Source organism: Phalaenopsis equestris, unplaced genomic scaffold (genome assembly GCF_001263595.1).
Source record: "Phalaenopsis equestris unplaced genomic scaffold, ASM126359v1 Scaffold000002, whole genome shotgun sequence".
Classification (NCBI taxonomy): Eukaryota; Viridiplantae; Streptophyta; class Magnoliopsida; order Asparagales; family Orchidaceae; genus Phalaenopsis; species Phalaenopsis equestris.
The window spans coordinates 17,171,755-17,192,874 of NW_018164444.1; the positions used below are offsets into that span (position 1 = coordinate 17,171,755).

Genomic DNA, 21,120 nt, shown 5'->3' on the forward strand with positions numbered 1-21,120 from the left:
CAACGGGAAGGAGCAATGAGGTGGCAGGACTGGCAGGTCAGAATGTGGTTATGGGAGGGGCTGTAACAGGTGTAACAGGGGAGGAGCTGCAGCAGGGATCACAGGTGAGGGTCTGCAGTAGATGAAATGGAAGGGAGGGGGTTAACGGGCGACAAAACAGGAACAAGGGAAGATATAATCACCACATCGGGATGAGTTACGGCCAGAACACCTCGTCATCAGATACAACCTGGGCAAGGGAAACGCCCGGAGGTAGGAACCTGAGATCAAAATAAACCAAAAAATAAACTTTACGGCAGCAACACACATTTATAATAGAGATATAGGCGGAAATAGAAAAGGAAGGGGGAATCCCGCTTAATGAAAATGGGGAGGGGGGGCGGTCTTGCCTCTTGCTGAATTGAGAGCCTTCTTCCTGTTGAACTAGTTGAACTGCTGAATCGGAAGGGCCAATTCAGCCCCAAGACCCCACATTAATCTTTCGGAGTTGGAGGAGCTTTGACCTCATTCATCGAAGCTTTTTGTCTCTTATTAGTCAGTTCAATCAATATTGTAAGCTCCCGGTAAGTCAATTCTGTAGGTGACGTCGTTCCAAGAAACATCTTGATAGAATAATATCTGTCCTTTTTTGACATAACCTGAGCTGGAGGTACATAATAACAAAGATTCTCCCAAGCCAAATTTTGAACAAGTAAATATATAATATGCTTTTCCCACTCGTTCTCGGTTTGCTTTGTCTAATAAGCAAAGGATGGCAAGAGGGTCAAATATCGATTGACTTCTCTAGCAGAATGAGCCACCCTGATGTGTAACCACTCATAAGAGGCATTTTCTTCTTGTCGGGAAGGACATCGATCCCATGACAGAATATTTTTTCTCCTAAAGATCCTGGGGTGATTCCCATCACTACGGTTCATCCATCCTGTCTGATCCTCTATCAGGAGGTACACCGTTGAACTGATTTTAATCCTCAAATGACTCAAGATTGTCTTCCAGAAGTGACTCAAAATCTTCTCATATGCGACAAGTTGTACCTTCTTCCCTAGGGGCAACTCAGGAGACATATTATATATTTGGAATGCCTGAAATTCTTTTATCTAAAACTGACCTATGTCTGGTATTGGCTCCTCAAGCTCATGACCCATTTGGAGTTCCAAAGTCAATCCTGATAATATTCCTATCAACACTTGTCAAACGGTAGTTCGAGGAACCACAATCTCATACTCTGCATGAATGCCCCATACATCAAAGTCACCACTCTCTAGAACAACTATTGTTACCTCTAATGCATTCTCTCTTTTAAGGTCAACTAGAATCGATGATGTCTTTTCCTCGTTGTCTGTACGTTGAGATATTTTTTTGAAGTCTTTATCTTCACTCGGATCAACTGTGTCATTGCTCAATTTTTCAACAACACCCTGCTCAGTGAAGCAGATCACCCATCGGTTGTGCAGTTTGATTCAACATGCCCAAATCCGTGGTACATGCAACACTTCATGGCTGTGATAAATTTAGGGATGTGAATTGGTTTTACCTTTACTCCACTCTGAATCAGCTCTTCCTCTGATGGGGTCGTATTGGGCGTGTTTTTGGGTGTATTCTGACAATAAAATTCTGAGGTTGACTTTGCTTGTAAGATGTGGGGGTAGCTCGGTGATGTGGTCTCTTTATCTTTGAAGCTAGAGTCTGCACCATCTGTCTGTTTTAAGTTGGTAGGAAGTGGTGCCGTGTCTCTCGCTTCATCTTCAGAATCTCTCGTTCTCCCATCTGACTCTTCCTATCACGGTTAAGAGTAACCTCCTCTTATTAAATTTCATCATCAATGTCCTCAAGCCTTCACTGAAGTTGGCGGATCTCTCGCTGTAGCTCCGCTTGGGTAGGTTTGGACATATATCTCCTTAGTGACATGACTGGGGTTTGAGATTAGGATGTGAAAGAGGGAAAAATAATTGGTTTAAGGTTACTAATTTTGGAAAACAACAAGGGAGAATTAAAGTTAGGAATATGTGGTAGTGAAAAGGGTATTTGGCGGTAGAAAAGAAAATTTTTGGGTTATGGCAGGTGCTACGAAACCCTGATAGGACTAGGGTTACGCTAGCTCAAATACCAATTGATACCGGAGTTAACCCAAATCACAAATAAAATGTGAATATTATTGTTGAAATTCAAATAAATGTTACAATAAAGACTGTCAACATTAGGGAAATAACAACATAAGCCCAAAAGACACCATAGAGCGAGGACGACGCGGTGGGCTATGGGTGGGGGTAGCAGAAACGTGGGTTGGAAGATGGTAGGTAGGGTTGATGGTAACCAACAAGAAGTAGGCTCGCGGCTGGACTGCAAGCTCAGAAATTGGGGGAATGGAAGTTGATATTTGGCTGGAAAGAGGGGACTGAGAACATGTGGCGGTAGATCTGCTGCTATCAGAGGGAAGTGTGTGACAGGAGGAATAGGCTAGAGCAGGTCACGACCACTTGTGGATGGGAAAAGGGCAAATGCTAGTGGCAAGAGGGAAAACTGAACTGTTGGTTTTTGCTTGGCTGTGGTGTAATGGGAGGGAAAGGGTTGGTTGGGTGATGTCCTTGAGCCTTATGGGAAGGAGCAACGTAGGGGTGTAAACGAACCAAACACGAATAAACAAAGCTCGTGTTCATGTTTTGTTCGTTTAAAATTATGTGTGTTTGAAATAGGCTCGTGTTTGAAATTATTCGTAAAGTTACTGTTCGTGTTCGGTTTGATTTGTTGAAAATATGTTTGAAATGTTCGAATTGTTCAAATTATTAGAATTGTTTGAATTACTCGAAATCTTATAAATTTGTTCGAATTGTTCGAAATCTTTTAAAAGTTTAAACCTATATGAAATTAATGCTCAAACCTGTATGAATCATTGCACAAATGCAAAATATTTGAATCACAGCTCACAATAAAACCATAATATCATATCTCATCCATAAAAAATTTAGATCTAGAGACAATATGCGAGATTTCACTCCAAAAACTATTTTTCACTCAAAGAGACTAAATAAATCTAAAAAAAATATAAGAAAATTTAAGTTAAGAGACGAACCTGATGATAAATACAAAGTTATAGAACTTAATATATGCTAAGAGTCGAACCTGAAGATCAGATTATAATTTATCGGATTTAATTTTTTAAAATATGATAAATTTTTAGAGTATATAATTATTTTTAAAATATGATAAATTTTTTATATATAGCTATTTTAAATTATTTTATATTTTGAACAATAATGATTCGAACACGATCGAATAAATGACTGTTCGTGTTTGGTTCGTTTATAAACCGAACGAAAAAAAAAATTTGTGTTCCTCTCGTTTGCTTATCAAACAAAATGAACATGAACTCCCCAACGAGCCGAACACGAACTGTTCACAAACAATGAGCTTTTTTGACAGCCCTAGAGCAATGAGGGGGCAGGAATGGCAGGAGGGAGCGTGGTTACGAGAGAGGGGCTGCAATAGGTGTAATAGGAGAAGGATTGCAACAAGGATCACGGGGGAGGGTCTGCAACAGATGGAACGACAGAGGGAGGGGTGGCAGGCTACAAAACAGGAACATGAGAAGATACAATCGCCACCTTGGGATGAGTTACAACAGGAGCATCTTCTCGCCTTCGGGTTCATCCCTAGTAAGGGAAACGCTCGGAGGCAGGAAGCTGAGACATATAGTATAACAACATACATATTTATAATTGATATATAGGCAGAAAAACAAAAGGAGGGGGGTGGTGGGAATTCCCTCCCAATGAAAAGGGGGAGGAGGCCATTTCAGCCAACTGCTGGACCAAGGTCATTCTTCCTGCTCAGCTTGTAGGGTCGGTTCAACTCCAAGCCCCCACATCAGCTTCTTACTTTAAAAAAGTGGTAATATTGTTATTTTGTTGTGATATTAAATATTTGAGTGTTATGAGTGTAAATATGAAAGTTTAGGTGTGAGATGTGTAAATAAATAAGAATTGTGTGCTATGTATGTGTTAAGACTCGTCATTGCTATTATCCTAGGCTTGGACGTGAGACAGTCACTAAATAAATACGGACAATGATGGAACATAATTTTTCTTTTGCCTTTCATGATTGATTGTTCAACGAACTTGATGACATAAATCGAAGGATGCATGCTAGCTCGATAAAAGAGCTTGAATGGTATAGACGAACTTGCTTGGAAAGGCTTGCTTGAATACCTAATACTAGCGAGTTCAGTCTAATGAGCTCGCGTAAACACTGGCATGATCGACAAATGAGATCGTCAAGCCCTTCTGAGAGGCAAGTCTAGTAACTATCACTTCCAAAGTTATAGCTAGCATGTAAGACTGGTTTTGTCAAGATTTGTTGAGGCGGGAGCTTATCGACTGTTGTACTGTAGAACTACAGTATCACGAACGCGTCCCTATAACTGCTACAGTAACCACAGTCTCCTTTTCGATTTAATTCCCTTTTCTGTTCGATTCTCTGGTTAAATCCACCCCTTCCTACAATTGCCTCACTTCAAATTCCTTCCTTTTCCTCCCCCTTCCCCTCCCCTCCCCTCCCTCATTTATTTATTACCTATTCTCCTACTCGCCTAGTCTATCTATTTTCCCCTTATTTATAGATATTGTTTTTTCTAGAATAGGGGAGGAGGGTTTTTTTGATGATTACTGGTTTCAATTGCTGTCTTTGAGGAATACCCGATGATGAAAAGTTGCTCCGACTGTAATTCGTATGAGTTGGTGATCGTCTTCAAGGGTCTTGGCGGTACTTCGGCTATAACTTGATTCCGACGAGACATTTATCCTTTTGCAGCCTCCTCTGGCTTTGCTTCCAGCAGCCACAAATCACTCGTCTTTGCTGTCATCTTCATTCTCTGTTGTGGTTCGATTCTTCCTGCAACTATCCTGCTGCCGCCAGCCACACCAACCCCTTCCTGCTATTGTTCGATTCTTTCAACATTTATGCTGCTGTTGCCAGCCTTCTCGACACTTTACCTGCTATTGTTTGTCGCTTTCCGCAACTGTCATGCTATCGTGTAGACCATCAACCGCTTTCTAGCAGTCAACCCGACCTTCCAGGCTCCATCTAGTCGTTGTCTTGCTGCTTCCAGCTGTTGGACACCAGTCTCCTGCGTGCTAACCTGCTTCCAGCCATTGGACACCACTCCTCTTATCCGCTGCCTTCGTTGCCAGCCTCCTTCCACACCACCGCAGCTCCCTTCCTCTCCTGTTGTACGTATCACTTGCCATAGAGGGAGTCGTTTTTGCTTTTTGCATTGTTTTCTTTCTTATTTTGCAGTGTACTTATTGTCTTTTGACCGTTTTGGTGTTGTAGTTATTTTTTATTTTTGATGAGTCTTCGTGTAAACGTTCGCAATTTAGTAATAATCTTTGTATTTCTCGTTGTGGTTTGGGTTAACTCCGGCATCATTGGTATCAGAGCTAGCATAACCCTTGTCCTATCATAGGGTTCTCCTAGAGTCTGCCAATCTTTTTTTTTTTTGTCTCGTTCTTTTCCTTTTCGTTATGTCTTTTCTTTCCTTCCGTAGATCTCAAACAATCAGCTATGCCACCAAGGAGAAATATTTCCGAGCCTACCCGAAAATAGGTATTCGAGAGCTTCGCCATCTCCAATAGAGGCTTGCAGAGCTTGAAGAGTCAACACAGGAGGAGGTTACGTTCGATCGGGATCTGGAGAGTCGAAGGGGATAAAGAAATGATAATCTGAATCCCTTCCATGAGGAGAATTTCAATGATGAAAAAGACAGGCCACGACGTTTCAGAATATAATATCAGAGTAGACCTAGAGAGGGATATTTGAATCCCTCCTAGAGGGAGAATTTTCAAGAGATGTCATTCGAAGGATACAGAGACTAGAGAGTCAATGTGGATTTACCCAAGTTTGAAGGAGACATGGATCCAACTGAATTCCTGGATGTGCTGCAATATGTTGAGCGGATATTCGAGTATAAGAAGGTGCCAGAGGATAGGCCGGTCAAGCTAGCTGCCATTAAACTAAAGAAGAGCGATTCCTTAAGGTGAGAGAATGTGCAGAGGTAGAGGAAAAGAGAAGGCAGTGAGAAGTTCACTAGATGGGAGAAGATGAAGACAATGCAGAAGAAGTACCTCTCACTCTACCATTGTCAAGATATGTTTCTGAAACTCCACAACTTACAACAGATAGGTTTTTTAGTGGAGTTTACAACCCAGCTCGATCACTTATAGCTGAAGTGTGAGCTAGAGGAGCATCTAGTAGTCAGATATCTTGGGGGTCTGAAGCTTGTCATCAGCAATGTTGTGTAATTGCAATCGTATTAGACGTTGGGAGATGTCCAGACATTAGCCTTGAAGGTAGAGAAACATCAGAAACAAAGCAGGCAACAACCGTCTTTCAAGTAGCAACCTTCGAGCAAGCAATCACCTATAGTTACGATGACAAATAAGGGTACCTCAGGAAAAAATAACAAGCCTGGACAAGGGAATGATACTCCAAATCCCAACTGAAAGATGCAAGAGAAAGGTAGCCCTTCCAACACTGTACCGACCAAGAAATGTTTCAGATGCCACGGCTAAGACCACATAGCCTTCAACTGTCCCACGAGCAGGGTACTCGCACTCACGAATCAGGGTGTCGTGGAAGAGGTTAGCAACGAGTAGAAAGCTGAGGAATATGGTGAGGTGTATCAGCTTCCGACAGATGAAGGAGAGACACTCGTGATTCGATGAATCCTGCAAGTTGAGGGCACGGGGGATCCGTATTAGCGTCATCACGATGTTTTCTACAACCGTTGCGCCGTGAACAGGAAAATATGCATTCTTATCATCGACGACAGGAACAACAAGAACGTGATATCAAGTCGGATGGCACAAAAGTTGGGACTCTTTACTAAGAGGCATTTCCTGTCATATTCATGGAAGTGGCTATAGAAGGAGAATCAATCAACGTCGATCAAGGATGCTTAGTAGAGTTCTCAATTGGAGGCCAACTACAAGACCAGGTGTGGTGTTGTCCTTATGAATGCTCGTCAGCTTCTGTTGGGACGACCGTGACAGTGTGACCGGAGAACTGAACACAACGGATTCAAAAACACATTATTTCTTCACCAAGGAGGGGAAACACATCATTCTACTTCCCTTGGCAGAGCCCGAGATTTCATAAGCTTTTACCGACAGAGCAACGTCAGTTGGACCAGTTTTAGTTCTGACAATGAACGAGACGGCTGAGACACTCACTCCAAATACCAAACTAATACGATCAAGGGTATTTTAGGGTCTCACGGTCGACGCAGTACCACCATCACCGCCGTGGGGAAAGGTTTAGTTTACTCTCACTGCACCCGTTTGAACCAATTATGGGTTATTTTAGGAAGATTCAACAATACGAGCAAGACACGCAGTGCCGAGAAATTGGATCGAGATGGTTGTATGCTCACAAGTGCAGCTAACAGTGAGATTCAGGTGCAACAAAGATTGAGGATAACGGACCAGAAGCTTCAATGAATGAGGTTGAAGCTCCTCCATTTTCGGGAGATTGACGCAAGGCTGTTTGAGGAGGCCGGCCAAATCGGCCTAGTTGGGGCATGTCCAGCCTTCTACTGGACCAGTAAGCCCTCCTGCGGAGGCTGGAATTGCTGCCCCTTCTCTCTTCTTTTTTTCTCCAATTCTTTCTTTACTTTTCCCACTAATCTCCGATTGTAAGGCATTGCTTTCTATTTCTTCTCTTTCTAATTTCTTTTTTATTTTAAAAGCATTGTCTATTTCCTGTACTTTCCTTTTTAATCCCTTTCTTATTTTACAACATTGCCTAATATAATTCTCAATTCTTATTATATATATGGGGGTGTTTTGCTTAGTGAATTCAGTTTTTGGTGGTTATTCTGAGTTCAGATTCCTTTGTGGTGTGTTTCCCCGATTTTAGGGATATATTCGAGGAGGTGGTGGTCTTCGACTATATACTACTCCGAGATGATGTTTTATCTTCTTCCCTTTTCTTGTCCATCCCTCCCTCCACTCTCCTTCTCATCTGCCAACTCCCAACATTGCCCACTTCCCGCCACCCATAAAACATCCCAACATGCTATCCGACCATTTTCGTTGTTGTCCGGTCATCCCTACTTGTTGTCTAGCCTTCCCACCTGCTGCCTCTTCTTCCCATCTGTTGTCCGCCCGCCCAAACCTGTTATCCAGCACCCAGAACTTGCCCTCCAACCTACCTACCACTCTAGCAGGCCGCCACCTTGTTGTGTCCAACAGGACTCCCCTTTCCATTATTGTCCTATGCGTCGACCACCTTCGCACACCCCCTTGCTCGTTTCAACAACCGCTTGGCTATCTTAGCTGCCACAACTTCCTCCAGCAGCTCCTGTCTGCTGGTTGTGTCTTCTAGCTCGGGACAGTTCTACTTGCCCTTGTCTGCGTTGCTATTGTCGGCTGCCCTGTCCTGTCCAGTAGCCACCTGCTCTTGCTGATACTGTCGACTACCGCCACTTGTGGCCCTTCTCCTTATGGCCGCCGCCCAAATCGATTAGCCTCCCGCGCCTCCACCGCTTGCTGCTGCCTTTTCTCGTCACCAGCTGGCCCAAATTCACCGTCGATGTTCGCAGATACTCTCTCTAGGCCTTCCACGGATTGTGCTAGTCTTGTTTTTTTTTTTGGTTCTACTGTCATGTTGAACTTTGTTTGTATTTTGAGTTCGTGAGTAATAATATTTGTTTATCGTCGCCGCGGGTTATGTTAACTTTGATATTATTTGGTATCAAAGTTAGCCCAACCCTAGTATTATCCCAGGGTCCTCAGCATCCGCCTCTACCTAAGCAACCCTACCATAATTTTTCCCCCTTAAAAGCTTTTACGGATGAAGTCGAAGCTTCCCCAACCCCCCTGAGATGGACCCGCTAGTTACCGACCGCGGTAATGTAGCAATTGCAGTATCGCAAACATAATTGCTACAGTAACCACAGTCTTCTTTTTTATTTGATTCCCTTTGCTATTTGATTCTCTGCCTATATCCATCCCTTCCTACATGCCTCACTTCAATTCCTTACCCCCTCCCCTTCTTTATTTATTGTCTATTCTCCTACTTGCCTAGTCTATCTATTTCCCCCTTATTTATAGATGTTTTTTACCTAGAATTGGGGAGGAGGGTTTTTGATGATTATCGATTTCAGTTGTTGACTTCAAGGCGTTATCCTCCGGAGGCTGAACCCGATGATGAGAAGGTGCTCCGACTATTACTAGTTTGAGGTAGTGACTATCGCCAAGGGTCTGGGTGGTGCTTCGGTTATAGCTCGACCCCAACATGACATTTATCCTTTTGCGGCCTTCTTTGGCCCCCCTTCCAGCAGCCGCAAACCACTCGACGTTGCTACCATCTTCATTTTCTATTGTTTTTTTTATGCTTTCTGCAGTTGTCTTGTTCCCGCCAGCCATGCCAACACCCTCCCTGCTGTTGTTTGCTGCTTCCGGCAACTACCCTCTTGTCGCCAGCCATGCAGACACTGTCTGTGCTGCTGTTCGACGCTTCTCATTTATGTCATGTTACAGTCCAGACCTTCAACCTCTCTGGTCTTCCAGCGCCTATCCATCAACTGTCCTGCTGCTTTAAGCTATCGGTTACCAGTCGCCTACGTGCTATCCTTCTTGTCACCAGTTAGCAGGCCTCCTACCTCCTACCCGTTGACTTTTCTGCCAGACCCCTAGCACCACCGCAGCCCCCTTCCTCCCCTGTTGGACATGTCGCTCGTCCTGTTGGACTTTGTGTTTTACATTGTTTTCTTTCTTATTTTGCAGTGTCCTTATTGTCTTTCGATTGTTTGGGTGTCATGGGTGTTGTGGTCATTTATTTTTAATTTTTGATGAGTTTTCATGTAACCATTTGAAATTTAGTAATAATATTTGTATTTCCCATTGTGATTTGGGTTAACTATGCTATGATTAGTGCTTCAAAATACATGGTGAATGGACTCGATCCATTAGGCCAAAAAGCCCATTTAATGTCGGGGCTTTCCTATTGTTTTGAAGATCTATTTTTTGATGTATATTTAGCTCCCCGATTCTCTTAACTTTTTGACAGTATATCGCGAGAGGAATGAGAGAATGAGAAGAAAATTGATGACCTCTATGAGCTGCTAGAAGAGTGATAGTGTCACATGCTGAAATCCTCAGTTTTCTTCCATCTCCTTCTCAAGGTTTCTCCCAAATTATCATCCATGGACAATATGGGGCCCTGAATCCTAAATGTTTTAACAATATCTAAATGGCCCAAAACTTAAAGTGATCACATAGATTAAGTTTATAAGGCTCGCTCTATCTTAGTGTCGGGTTTTAGTATTGCAGTATTCAAATTAGGTGTAATTTGGGACAGTTAAGATTGTATTGTGATGAGCTCTTCAGACCGTTGAGAGTTTGAAGTGCTTTTTTGGAGTTACGGAACTTGATTGCTGTATTAAGCATTTGGAATCTGTAGATGACCTTTGAAGGAAGATTTACATACAGGCGACTCAATTCCAATGTATTTATATATCTAACACCTAAACTTTCAATTTTTGCATATATACCTGCTTACCTATGCATGAAAAGGTGTATTCCACTTTTTAAAAGTTAAAGTCTTATTTTTTTTGGGATATGAAAAACTTGAGTGGTGTAAATGTAAAAGGCAAAATTAAGATGTTAGACATGTAAATCCATGAGAACTGAGCGGTGGAATGTATGTAAATTCTCCCATTTTAGTGGTACTAGAATTTGAAACAACAATGGTGGACGGTTGTATCACCGGAAGGAAGATGTTTTCGCTGAATTTAGAGTATGTGATGATTTATTAAGGATTATTGAGTTATACCATTTTGACTTCTAAAACTGGAAAATACAAGGACTATGAATTATATCTATTGAATATATATATATATATATATATATATATATATGTATATATCTTCGGAATCATTCTTCTGCAGTTATATTGCCGACACCACTCCTGCTCCTTCCAGCGCCGCAGCCACCTGCTGGCTGCAACTTCCAGTGTAGTCGCAGCTCCCTTCCTTCCCTTCGTGGCTTGCCGCTTTCCTCTAGAGAAATGTTCATGTGTTTTTGTGGTGTTTTATTCTTATTTTGAGGACTCACCATTGTCACTTGATCGTTTGTATGTTTCATGTTGTTTATATTGAGGAGTTGTTGTAACTTTTGAACTTAACAATAAATTTCTTTTGCTTGGTGATATTTTGGGTTAACTCCGGTATCAATAGCCATCTTTGCTTCAACATGGGATTATTATTTATTGAATTCATGAATTTAGAATTGGTGGCTCCATGACTACGTCTCAAGTTTATGTTTGAGAATTGGGGCATTTGCATCAATACCTCCCAATTCCTATGTATTTACATAACTAACACCAAAATTTTAATTTTTACATTTATACCACCAAAATCTTTCATCACATAAAAAATGTCACTATTTAAACTTTTAAAAAGTGAAATACATCCTGTCATGCATAGGTAAAGTGCCTATGTATGTAAAAATTTAAGTTTAGGTTTTAGATATGTGAATACCTAAGAATTGAGTGGTATGTATGCAAGTATTTCTTGAGAATTTAATGGGTTTATGCAATGTTGAATGGTATTTTGGCCATTTTAGTAACTATCATGTGTTCCCACTGAAGTAAGCAGAAAAAAATCATTTTATTTTTTTTGGTATTGATGTATATTTTGAGCTAAAGACTTTTTTTTTTTGAATCAGCTGATGTTTTGATCTTAGAGTCATAAATGCTTACACTGTTATGCTTGACAGCTTTGGACAACAATCGAGAAAAGTACTGCCACGTTTGACAGAGAGAAAGCTCGAGAACGGTTGTCTAATCTTTCTGGAGGTGTTGCGATTATTAAGGTATGTTATAATTTTTTAGGGAAATTTACATACGGAGCACATAATTCTGATGTATTTACATATCTCACACCTGAATAATAATATTTACGCACATAGCACTCTTGTGGTTTAAACTATGAATGAAAAGGTGTATCTCACTTTTAAAAATGATAATCTGCTATTTTTTGTGATGTTAAAGATTTGAGTGTCATGTATTATGTAAATATGACATCTGGATGTGAGATATGTAAATACATAACAATTGTGTATTATGTATTTAAATGCCCGTATTTCTTAAACATTTCCGTTTGAACCATGCATGCCTGATTACTATTTATCTATTTGTTTGCAGGTTGGTGGAGCGAGCAATGCTGAAGTTGCCGAGAAAAAGGATCGGGTTACCGATGCTCTGAATGCTGCACGAGCAGCTGTGGAAGAGGGTTATCTGCCAGGTGATTTTTTGGGGGGGCATTTACATCCATAGAACACAATTCTAATGTTTTTACGTATGTTACTCTTATACTTTCATATTTACACATGGCATTCAAAATTTTAATATCACATAAAAAATAACACTATTATCACTTTTGAAAAGTGAGATACATATTTTCATGTATATTTTTACAACACTAAAGTGTTATTTATGTAAATATGAAAGATTATGTGTGAGATGGGTAAAAGGAATGTAAATTTCCTTTTTTCCCCTTATTTGGTGATTGTGGTTGGAGTTTATTGCTTCATTCTTCTCAAAGTAACTCTTTTTAGGCGGTGGTGTTTCTCTTTTATACGCTACAAGGGAGTTAAATAGAATCCAAACCAAGAACAGTGATGAGAAAATTGGAGTTCAGATTATTCAAAAGGCACTAAAGGTTCAAATCATAATTTGTAAAATGTTAAAGCCACGAATTTTTCACACTAATAATATAGTTTTTTGCAGGCACCTGCTTATACAATTGCCACAAATGCGGGTGTGGATGGTGCAGTAGTTATTGGCAAACTTCTAGAACAACATGACTATAATTTTGGTTATGATGCTGCTACAGGTGTGCTGTTTTCTTTTTGCTTTTGAATGGCAGTTAATTTCTCTTCATTATAACCGATATGTCATCAACTAAATTATCATTCAGCGTGGATCTCAAAGCGTTAAATGAATCTTGGGGGCGATTAGCATGAATCCTGAAACATTTTTAGAGTAGGAAACATTCAAATACAATTAAAAATCATTCAAAGGACTGATTTGAACAAACTTACAGTAAAACTGATCGGCTCAACAAGATAAATAATGGCACTAAAGTTGATACAATCTGATTCAAATCAAATCCTAATCGAGCCGTTAAACCATTTTTGGAAGCTTATAGTTACTGCTTGAAAATTCAAATGGATTTTAAATTTGACAAACTTATAGTTAAATCAAGCATCCCGGCAATGCGAATCTAATGAGCCTAAGATCACTCAATTCCCGCACCATTAAGATACTGAAATGTCTGCAGAGTACCATCCAATTGAGGGATCTCTCTGGATCATCTAATGGAGTGGTCAGATTCTTTCTTTATTTATCGGTAGGTCTATCCTAGACTCTATAAATAGAGCTTTATCCCTTCCTTAAGAGAGGCACTAGACCTTGAACCAGAGAAAGACCAGAGCTTTGAGGAGTTGAAATCCCCATGTTCTGCACCGAAGGTTCAGTGAATGTTGTCTGCTCCTGCAGCCGTCGACCGTCGGCGATTATCTCTGGCCCCCGTCGACAAGCATCAGGTGCAACCACTTTTTACTATGTATTCTTATTAAGGAGTCACTATATGCGTTGCGGAATCCCAGCATATGTTGTGGAATAGTGAAGCACCTGACTGAACAATACGCATTCAGTACATCGAAACAACGACACACCTCAAAGATGATGTATTGTAGTTCCAGTAATTGTTCCCAACTGCAACCACTATTGGTCATTGCACAACGAATATTGTACCTTAAAGAACTGTGTAGTCTTTTCTTTTTGTGGCACAAGAACCTGTATGTGCATTCACTAATTCATAGTAGATTATTCTAATTGAGTTTGACCTCGTAATTTTTTCACTTTTCTAGTTTTTCATGTAAATATTTTTGATGTCTCCACCTTTCATTTGTGTCATTTGAGTGTGTGTTGGATTCTCATTTAATGCTAAGACGATGATTCATTATTCTCTCGTTGTTAATTCTATAGCATGCATTAGTTTGACACCGTTTGTGAGAACAATAATCCTAACTTCAAAGGACTTGCAAAATTTACTAAATGCCACCAGACGCAACACTCGTAATAACAAAGCATCTCATTCTAACACCCACCATTCTAGGGGATAATCTCAGAGTCAAGTTTATCAAGCCTTTATTACTTCCCACCCTAGAAGCCATCATCTTGCCCACAAATGCGGCTCAGGTTTCTCTCTAGATGATCGAATGCGCATGATGGAGGAATCTCAACATGAGATCCTTCAGATCTTACGTGAGGCCTGATAGTCGATACCTTACTGTGTCAATTCAACAGCTGACGAGAAATGTCCTGCTCTAGCACACTTATACCAGACTCCCTGCTCATGATGGAACTCCTCTTCCAAGCTAGGACGCCGTCCTCCTTAATACTACGAGTCACACTCATCCATCCATTACAGCTCACCTGGCACAACCCTGTCTTATCGTTGCTCTTGATAATGCCATTCATGACGGGCTACATCTTGTTCGGGTAGAGTTCCCCTCGATGGATAGGGATAGCTTCCCCGCTCTTTATTACTTCCAAGAGTCCTCTCACTTGGCTGAGGCGGTCCTCCAATACCTCATCTTCATAGGCTTTAAACTTTCAAATATTGATTCTTATGAAGAGGTAACCGACCTTTAAAAATACACTGACTATTATCGAATCATCATACACATTCAGCGTGCCGCTTATGCGCTACCTTGTCAAGTGTTTCTTGCTACTCTCGAGGGTCAAGCTCGCACCTGGTTATACTCTTTCTCGGGAGGCACCATCCGTACCTTTAATGAGCTTGTCAAGCTATTCGTGGATTAATTCATAGCAAACATGATCAAAGATTCATCCCATTTATCAGGAATTTGCTAAAATAAGGGGGAACCCTTTAAGGAATATTTCTATAGGCTCCCTATTAAAGCTCGCTAGATAACAGGGGTGAATCCTAAACTATTAAGGGAGTTTCCTTATAAGGCTCTGTCGAGAACTTTTCTATTCATTGTTAATTCGGGAGAAAGTACGCTCTTATGCTGATCTTGTCTATCCTATCGAAGCCCAAATCTTTTGCAGATAAGACAATCAACGCACACAAGTAGTGATTCGAGCCATTTTGGGGCAAACGGAAGAATAACTCGGGGATACTGATCAAACCTTACAATGAAATAAGTTTGAATCACAAAGGAATCGCGATCTCTCTCCTCAATCCCTGAACCTGTGACATGAGCCTCGTTCAAAAAATGAGTATATGTCACTCAATATGTCACGTGCCAACGTCTTGATGGTCATCAAGGATGAAGTGATTAAGTGGTCAAGACCGATAGAAAATTCAGATATTGGAGACCAGTTTCAGTATTGTTATTCCTTCTATGGAAAAGGGCATTTGACAGAAATATTTTTTACTTAAAAGTGGAATATGAATGTCTGATACATCAAGGTCGTTTGGGCTATTATAAGAATGAGGTGAGGTCAATTAGGAGAAAATCATTGGAATTTTTGAATGAGAAGTACAACTACAATTTATCTTTTGAGTAAATATTTTTTTTTCTTTTATCATAGCTTATAAGTTTCTAGTTTTATTTCTAGCAAGAATATCCTTATATAAAACAAAAATCACACAAAAAATCCTTTTTGAAATGCACAACAAGGAAATCCCTATGAAAAATACCCTCCAGAATGCGGGAAAACTCTAATTTTTCTCCACCAAGAATTCTCTCTGAAATATGCGGCGAGGAAATCCAAATGAAGAATCTTCTCCAAAATGCAATGCGGGTATACTCCATTTTTTCTCCATGAAAAATTCCTCCATAATGCATGGCGTAGAAATCCCCATAATCCTTTCTGAAATGCGTGACAGTAAACTCCAATTTTTCTTCATGAATAATACCCTCCAGAAACTCAAATTTTTCTCTACAAAGAATTTCTTCGATAATCTTTCGACATCTTCATGATATACTTTTGAAATTTTCAATAATGTCTTCAATTGAATTATAATTCAAAATGAATTTCAAAGTATGGAATGAATCTTGGGCTGATTAGCACGAATATCGGAGCATTTTATGAGCAAGAAATGCTCGAGCGTAAATTAAAAATCACCCAGAAGTTCAATTTCAACAAACTTCTAGTCAAACTGACTGACTTGACAAGACGGACGCAATGACACTAAAGTTGGTCTAATCCAAATCAAATCAATCCCGAATCGAGCCGTTAAGTCATTTTTGGAAGCTTTTAGTGTCTACTTGTAATGTTAAATGTATTTCAAATTTGATAAACTTGTACTCAAATCGAGCGTCTCGACAAGACGAATTCAACGGGTTCATGATCACTCAATTCCAATATCATTAAGACCCTCAAATGTTCATAAGATATCATCTGATCTCTCTGGGCCGTCCAATAGAGAGGTCAAGTGGTCTCTCACTGATTTTTTAAATAGAGTCTTACCTCCTTCTTGAGAGGGGAGCTAGACCTTGAACTAGAGGAAGACCGGAGCTTGGAGGAGGAGTTGAACCTTCACGTTCTACACTGAAGGTCCAATGAACATTGCATGCTTCTGCAGCCATCTACCATCATCAACGATCGCTCGTTCGTCGCCGCCGACCATCATTAGTTGTCATCCGGTCCTTGTGATGTCAAAACATGCTCAGCGAATCCCAACAAACATTGCGGAATAGTGAAGCACCCAACAGAGTAGTACATCTTCCAGTACACCGGAACAATGAAGCGCCTCGAAGGCTGTGTATTGGTATTCCAGTAAATATCTTAAGATGCAATCACTCTCGACCATTGTGTAATATATATTGTATCTTGAAGAATTGTGTAGTCATTTTCCTGTCCGTTGGACAACGAATGTAGATGTAATCATCAATTTATTGTGAATTATTTTGATTCAGCTATGTCCCGTGGGTTTTTTCTCTTTCCGAGTTTGTTTTTGCTCGTTTTCCTCTCTTTTATTTTAGAATGAGTCGTCAGTCTGTCGATTGTCGTATACTTCCCTTATTCGAATAAATCTCCCTCCCGAATCAAATCAACGATTCACAGAGGAGAGGAACTGAATAATATGGGACATACGACAAAATGATAAATAAGAGAAAACACAAAGCGTTGAGAGCCTACGTGCGGTAAACTTTTCAAAGATAGGTTAAGAGTGTCCGCCCAAACAGGTTCGGGCGAAAGCACCTTAAACCGATATCCGCGAATGAATATCTACGTAAACTACCCAAAACCTACGTAAACTACCCAAACCAGAGAGTCAAGTGTAAGTGTCTGTTCTGGGGTCATGAGCACTCCCAATGGGACGTATCCCACTTGGTTAATTACATCTTGGGGGGTACCCAAGAATACTCTCGATAAAAGAAGTTTCGCTTGGATTTCGTGAACTTGGGGCAATAGGTACTCAAAGGAAGGTTATTTCGTGTGGGAACAGTCTGAATGATTCAAAGCTCGCGCTAAGCCATCGTGCAGGGAGTGAGTCTCTCACATCCCGAATGGGTAGTGGCTTATCAGCACACGGGGCCAACGAAATAACCTAAATCATCTTAACGGGGATATCCCAACACGTTAAAATACGTTCGGGACATAAGGGCAAAGGACAAATTATCGTATCCCAAATGGGTGGTAGCTTATCGGCATCGAGCCGTCAAAATGATATCAATGAAGTCAATGATAGATATGGCTCAAAGGGGCTTGACAAAAGGAAGATAGAGTTATCCTAGAAGGTAGATGTAACTCGGTCGGGGTACCACAGGTCTGTCATCTACAACTACTAGAACCCTATGTCTATCTGGTCGTGAAGATAGTCGACCCAACACGTCCTGAGAACCCCAGTCAGCAATTCGTGGATTGCGTCGTCCACGGAAACCTCGATAGCCCTAAGGTCAAAGGAAGGAAACTCTATCCTATGACTAAAAGCTGAAGCTCCAAAAGGTGGGACTTATACCTGTCGAAGTGGCGTGATTGCCTCAGGAAACAAATGAAAGAGAGGTTTAGCTACAAAGATGGAAACACTCCAAACAAAAGGACTTACACCCCGTCTGGGTCGGGGAGCCTTCTAACACATTTGGCGCACTAGACAACCAGACAACCACAACCACCTATATAAAGGTATGTTGGGTCAGTCAGGTTGAAGAAGCACGAGAGCTCCTCCTCGGGACATGCAAATATGAATGCAGTTATGCGGTCCTTAAGCATTGTGGAGGCCTTATTAATATATGCAAGAAAGTAAATGTTGCAATTTTTAAATCCTGAATATTTTAATCCTAAAATTTAATTATCTTGAATATTTTATGTAGGATTTTTAGTAGAAAAATTAGGAATTTAAGTTATAATGAGTCTATGTTTCATCATGAAATCTCAGATAAACCACAGAAAAAAATAAGGAAAATACATGTAAATGCAGACATGCAACATAATGTAAAAAACAAACAAGTCAAATCAAAATAATAAACAGGCCGGTGTCGCTGGGTCGACAACATATCCCAGAAAAGAAAAAGACGGTCGGACTCCGCATATACATGCCCAGTCATAATTCTTTACACAATACAAAATGCAGAATTAAGATACGAGGTACGAGCATCTGCTCCCGGTCTCTTTTACGTGGTTTCTGCGCTAAACGCCTCGGAACTCGTGCCCGTATCTTATTTCTGCTACTGAACTCTTGACTCAACCCTGCATGGAAACAAATGTCAGCGGGAAAGCTCTCATGCAAATAACGTATTATGAGTCATGTCTTAAAAGCGGAGGAGCTAAATAACATCTGCAAACAAAAGGGTCAGAAATCATCACATGCTCCCCCCATAGCGGTACCTATGTGTGTGCATATAAAAGGACATGACTCCCTGCAGAAGAACGCCCTAACACGCTACCATACATATGCAGCCTGCAGTCACATCACAAGCACAATGCAAAAGAAAGGTGTCTGGCTAGGGCAACCAATTCAGCAAAGAACAATAGCCGGACATCAAAGACTACCTAAGCACCATAAACGAAAAATGCGTCAACCTAGTGTCTAAGTGCGTGGTAGGTCTGGGTATAGTATGACTTTGACGGGGTCGTCATACTGGCCCCTTCCTACAGATCCAAAGGATCTAAAGGGTGTCACGTAGAGTGGTGACACGAGTTAGATCTATTAGATCTTTAGCACAATCATGTTCGTGTCAATCTTGATGACTTAACTCGCATTGCTCATTGGGATCAACCCAACAAACAATGCTTATTAAGGCATCGCGACCGACACGTGGTCATTCTCCTAACGAGCCTGACTCGCTATCTTTGCGAACATGCAAATGCAAGTGTAGGCAGTCATGTGACAGAAGTGATGAGTGCATTATGGGGCAGTGACTCAGGAAAAGATTGGCATACCATGTAGGCAGCGACCCGAACAAATGGATGAGTCATAGAAACAGTGGCCTGAAGGAAAGACATGCAATAGAGACAGTGGCCCAAAGTAAGGTGTGCCGAGGCGGTAATTGCCAAAAAGTGTTTGGCGTGCTGCGGTGATAGCGACCCGAAGGTGTGCCGAGGCGGCAGTGACCGAAGGTGTGGGCGTGTCGTTGAGGCAGTGGTGATCCTCGCCGGGTGCAACATGCAAGCATACATAGTGCAACATGCAAACAAACAAACATGCGATGTGATGCAAACAAAAAGGCAATAAGATGCAGAAGCATACAAACATGCAAGTGCTCACTCGACCGGACTGTGATGGCCGGTCGAACTTAAGTGATCGGTCGACCGGGCCAGGACGACCGGTCGAACCAAAGTGAGAGGCTCGCCGGGTCGGGGCGGCCAATTGGAGCGAAGTGAGATGCTCGTCAAGCCGGGGCACGACAGATCGGAGCGAAGTAAAATGCTCACCAGGCAAGAGCTGCCTGTCGGAGCGAATTGAAATGCAACATGCACCAAGTAAAAATGCAATATGTAGCAAACCAACATGCAAATAACAAATTGGGCGCGTGCTAACAATCTCACATGGGAAATCTAAGTTTTAGACCCTTGGATGTGCGACACCTTCGCCTCTTGTTTTGGTGAGGAAATGTTAGGAGTTTCGCCCAGGATCTCCGAGAGGAAGACTTTCCACGGCGTCACGAAATAGGATGACTACAAAGCTTTTCTTATTTTGCGAACTCCTCCAGGCTTTACAAAGCGAGCCAGCTACAAAGCTTCTCTCGCTTTGCCAAGTCCGACCTCCCAGCTTCTTCAAGTAAGGCTGAGGAACCCAAAGCAAGGGGAGTGAGGGACTCCGACCCATCAGGATTTGTGTTAAAGCTCACAACAAAGGGGAGACACTCGGCTCTACAGAGGGTGTTTGACAACGCACATGAAGTCCTATTCTAAAAGCTAGCTCTAGGAAAACCAACGATCCATCACACAGGCACGTCACCGACCCACGTCGGCGCACGCACCCCGTGTGTGAGATCGAACCCACACGCTTAAGTACCACTAAAACCTAGGGAACAGCTAGGAGTTAGGAAATCTCGCCACCGTGACGGTTGTGGACGCGCTCTCTTTATACTGAAGGAGAGCCCTTGCTTCGAGCCGCTGGTGTCCGGTCCGTGCGCCACTATACCTCGCAATGGATGAAGATGGGAGCAAATGAGGGCAGGAGTACCCAAAAATAAGCATCGATTCATATGAAAATAAAACCGATACGTACCTTCGAGAAGGGTTGCTCGACGCCCGCAAAAGAGGAGAACCTACGAAGATACCGGCAGGAAGAAGCGTCGGCGGAGGCCTTTCCTGCGATGTGGAAGGCTCTTGCACCTTCCCGAACGGTGACGTCGCTTGCTATCCGACGACATCGAGGTGTTCCAGCGATGTCTCTGCGGTGCGTAGAGGCTAGCTCGCCGGCGGCGCACACCGGGATCAAAAGAAACGCGGAGGAGAGCCCAAAATTTAAAGCTCCCCTCGCTGATTTTTGCTCCGACATAAATACGACACCGACGAGGAAGAGGTCCGGCGAATGGCGGGATCTCGGTGTCGGAGTAGGGGTCGGTGGATCTGCGTGTGGCGAAGAAGAGAAGAATGAGGAGGAAAAGGGAGAGGCGGGAGGCGGGCGAGAGA

General features: G+C 41.8%; 1 protein-coding gene across 3 annotated transcripts in view; it reads left to right on the top strand.

Moving 5' to 3' along the window:
• LOC110021142 (chaperonin CPN60-like 2, mitochondrial) overlaps nucleotides 1-21,120 on the top strand; it is a 49,320-nt gene that overhangs the window by 23,534 nt on the left and 4,666 nt on the right. For all 3 annotated transcript variants that reach the window (XM_020719512.1, XM_020719522.1, XM_020719503.1), the window contains exons 13-16: nucleotides 11,775-11,870; nucleotides 12,202-12,301; nucleotides 12,615-12,718; nucleotides 12,787-12,892. In XM_020719512.1, the coding sequence (XP_020575171.1) occupies nucleotides 11,775-11,870; nucleotides 12,202-12,301; nucleotides 12,615-12,718; nucleotides 12,787-12,892 (406 nt within the window). The remainder of the gene's footprint in view (nucleotides 1-11,774; nucleotides 11,871-12,201; nucleotides 12,302-12,614; nucleotides 12,719-12,786; nucleotides 12,893-21,120) is intronic.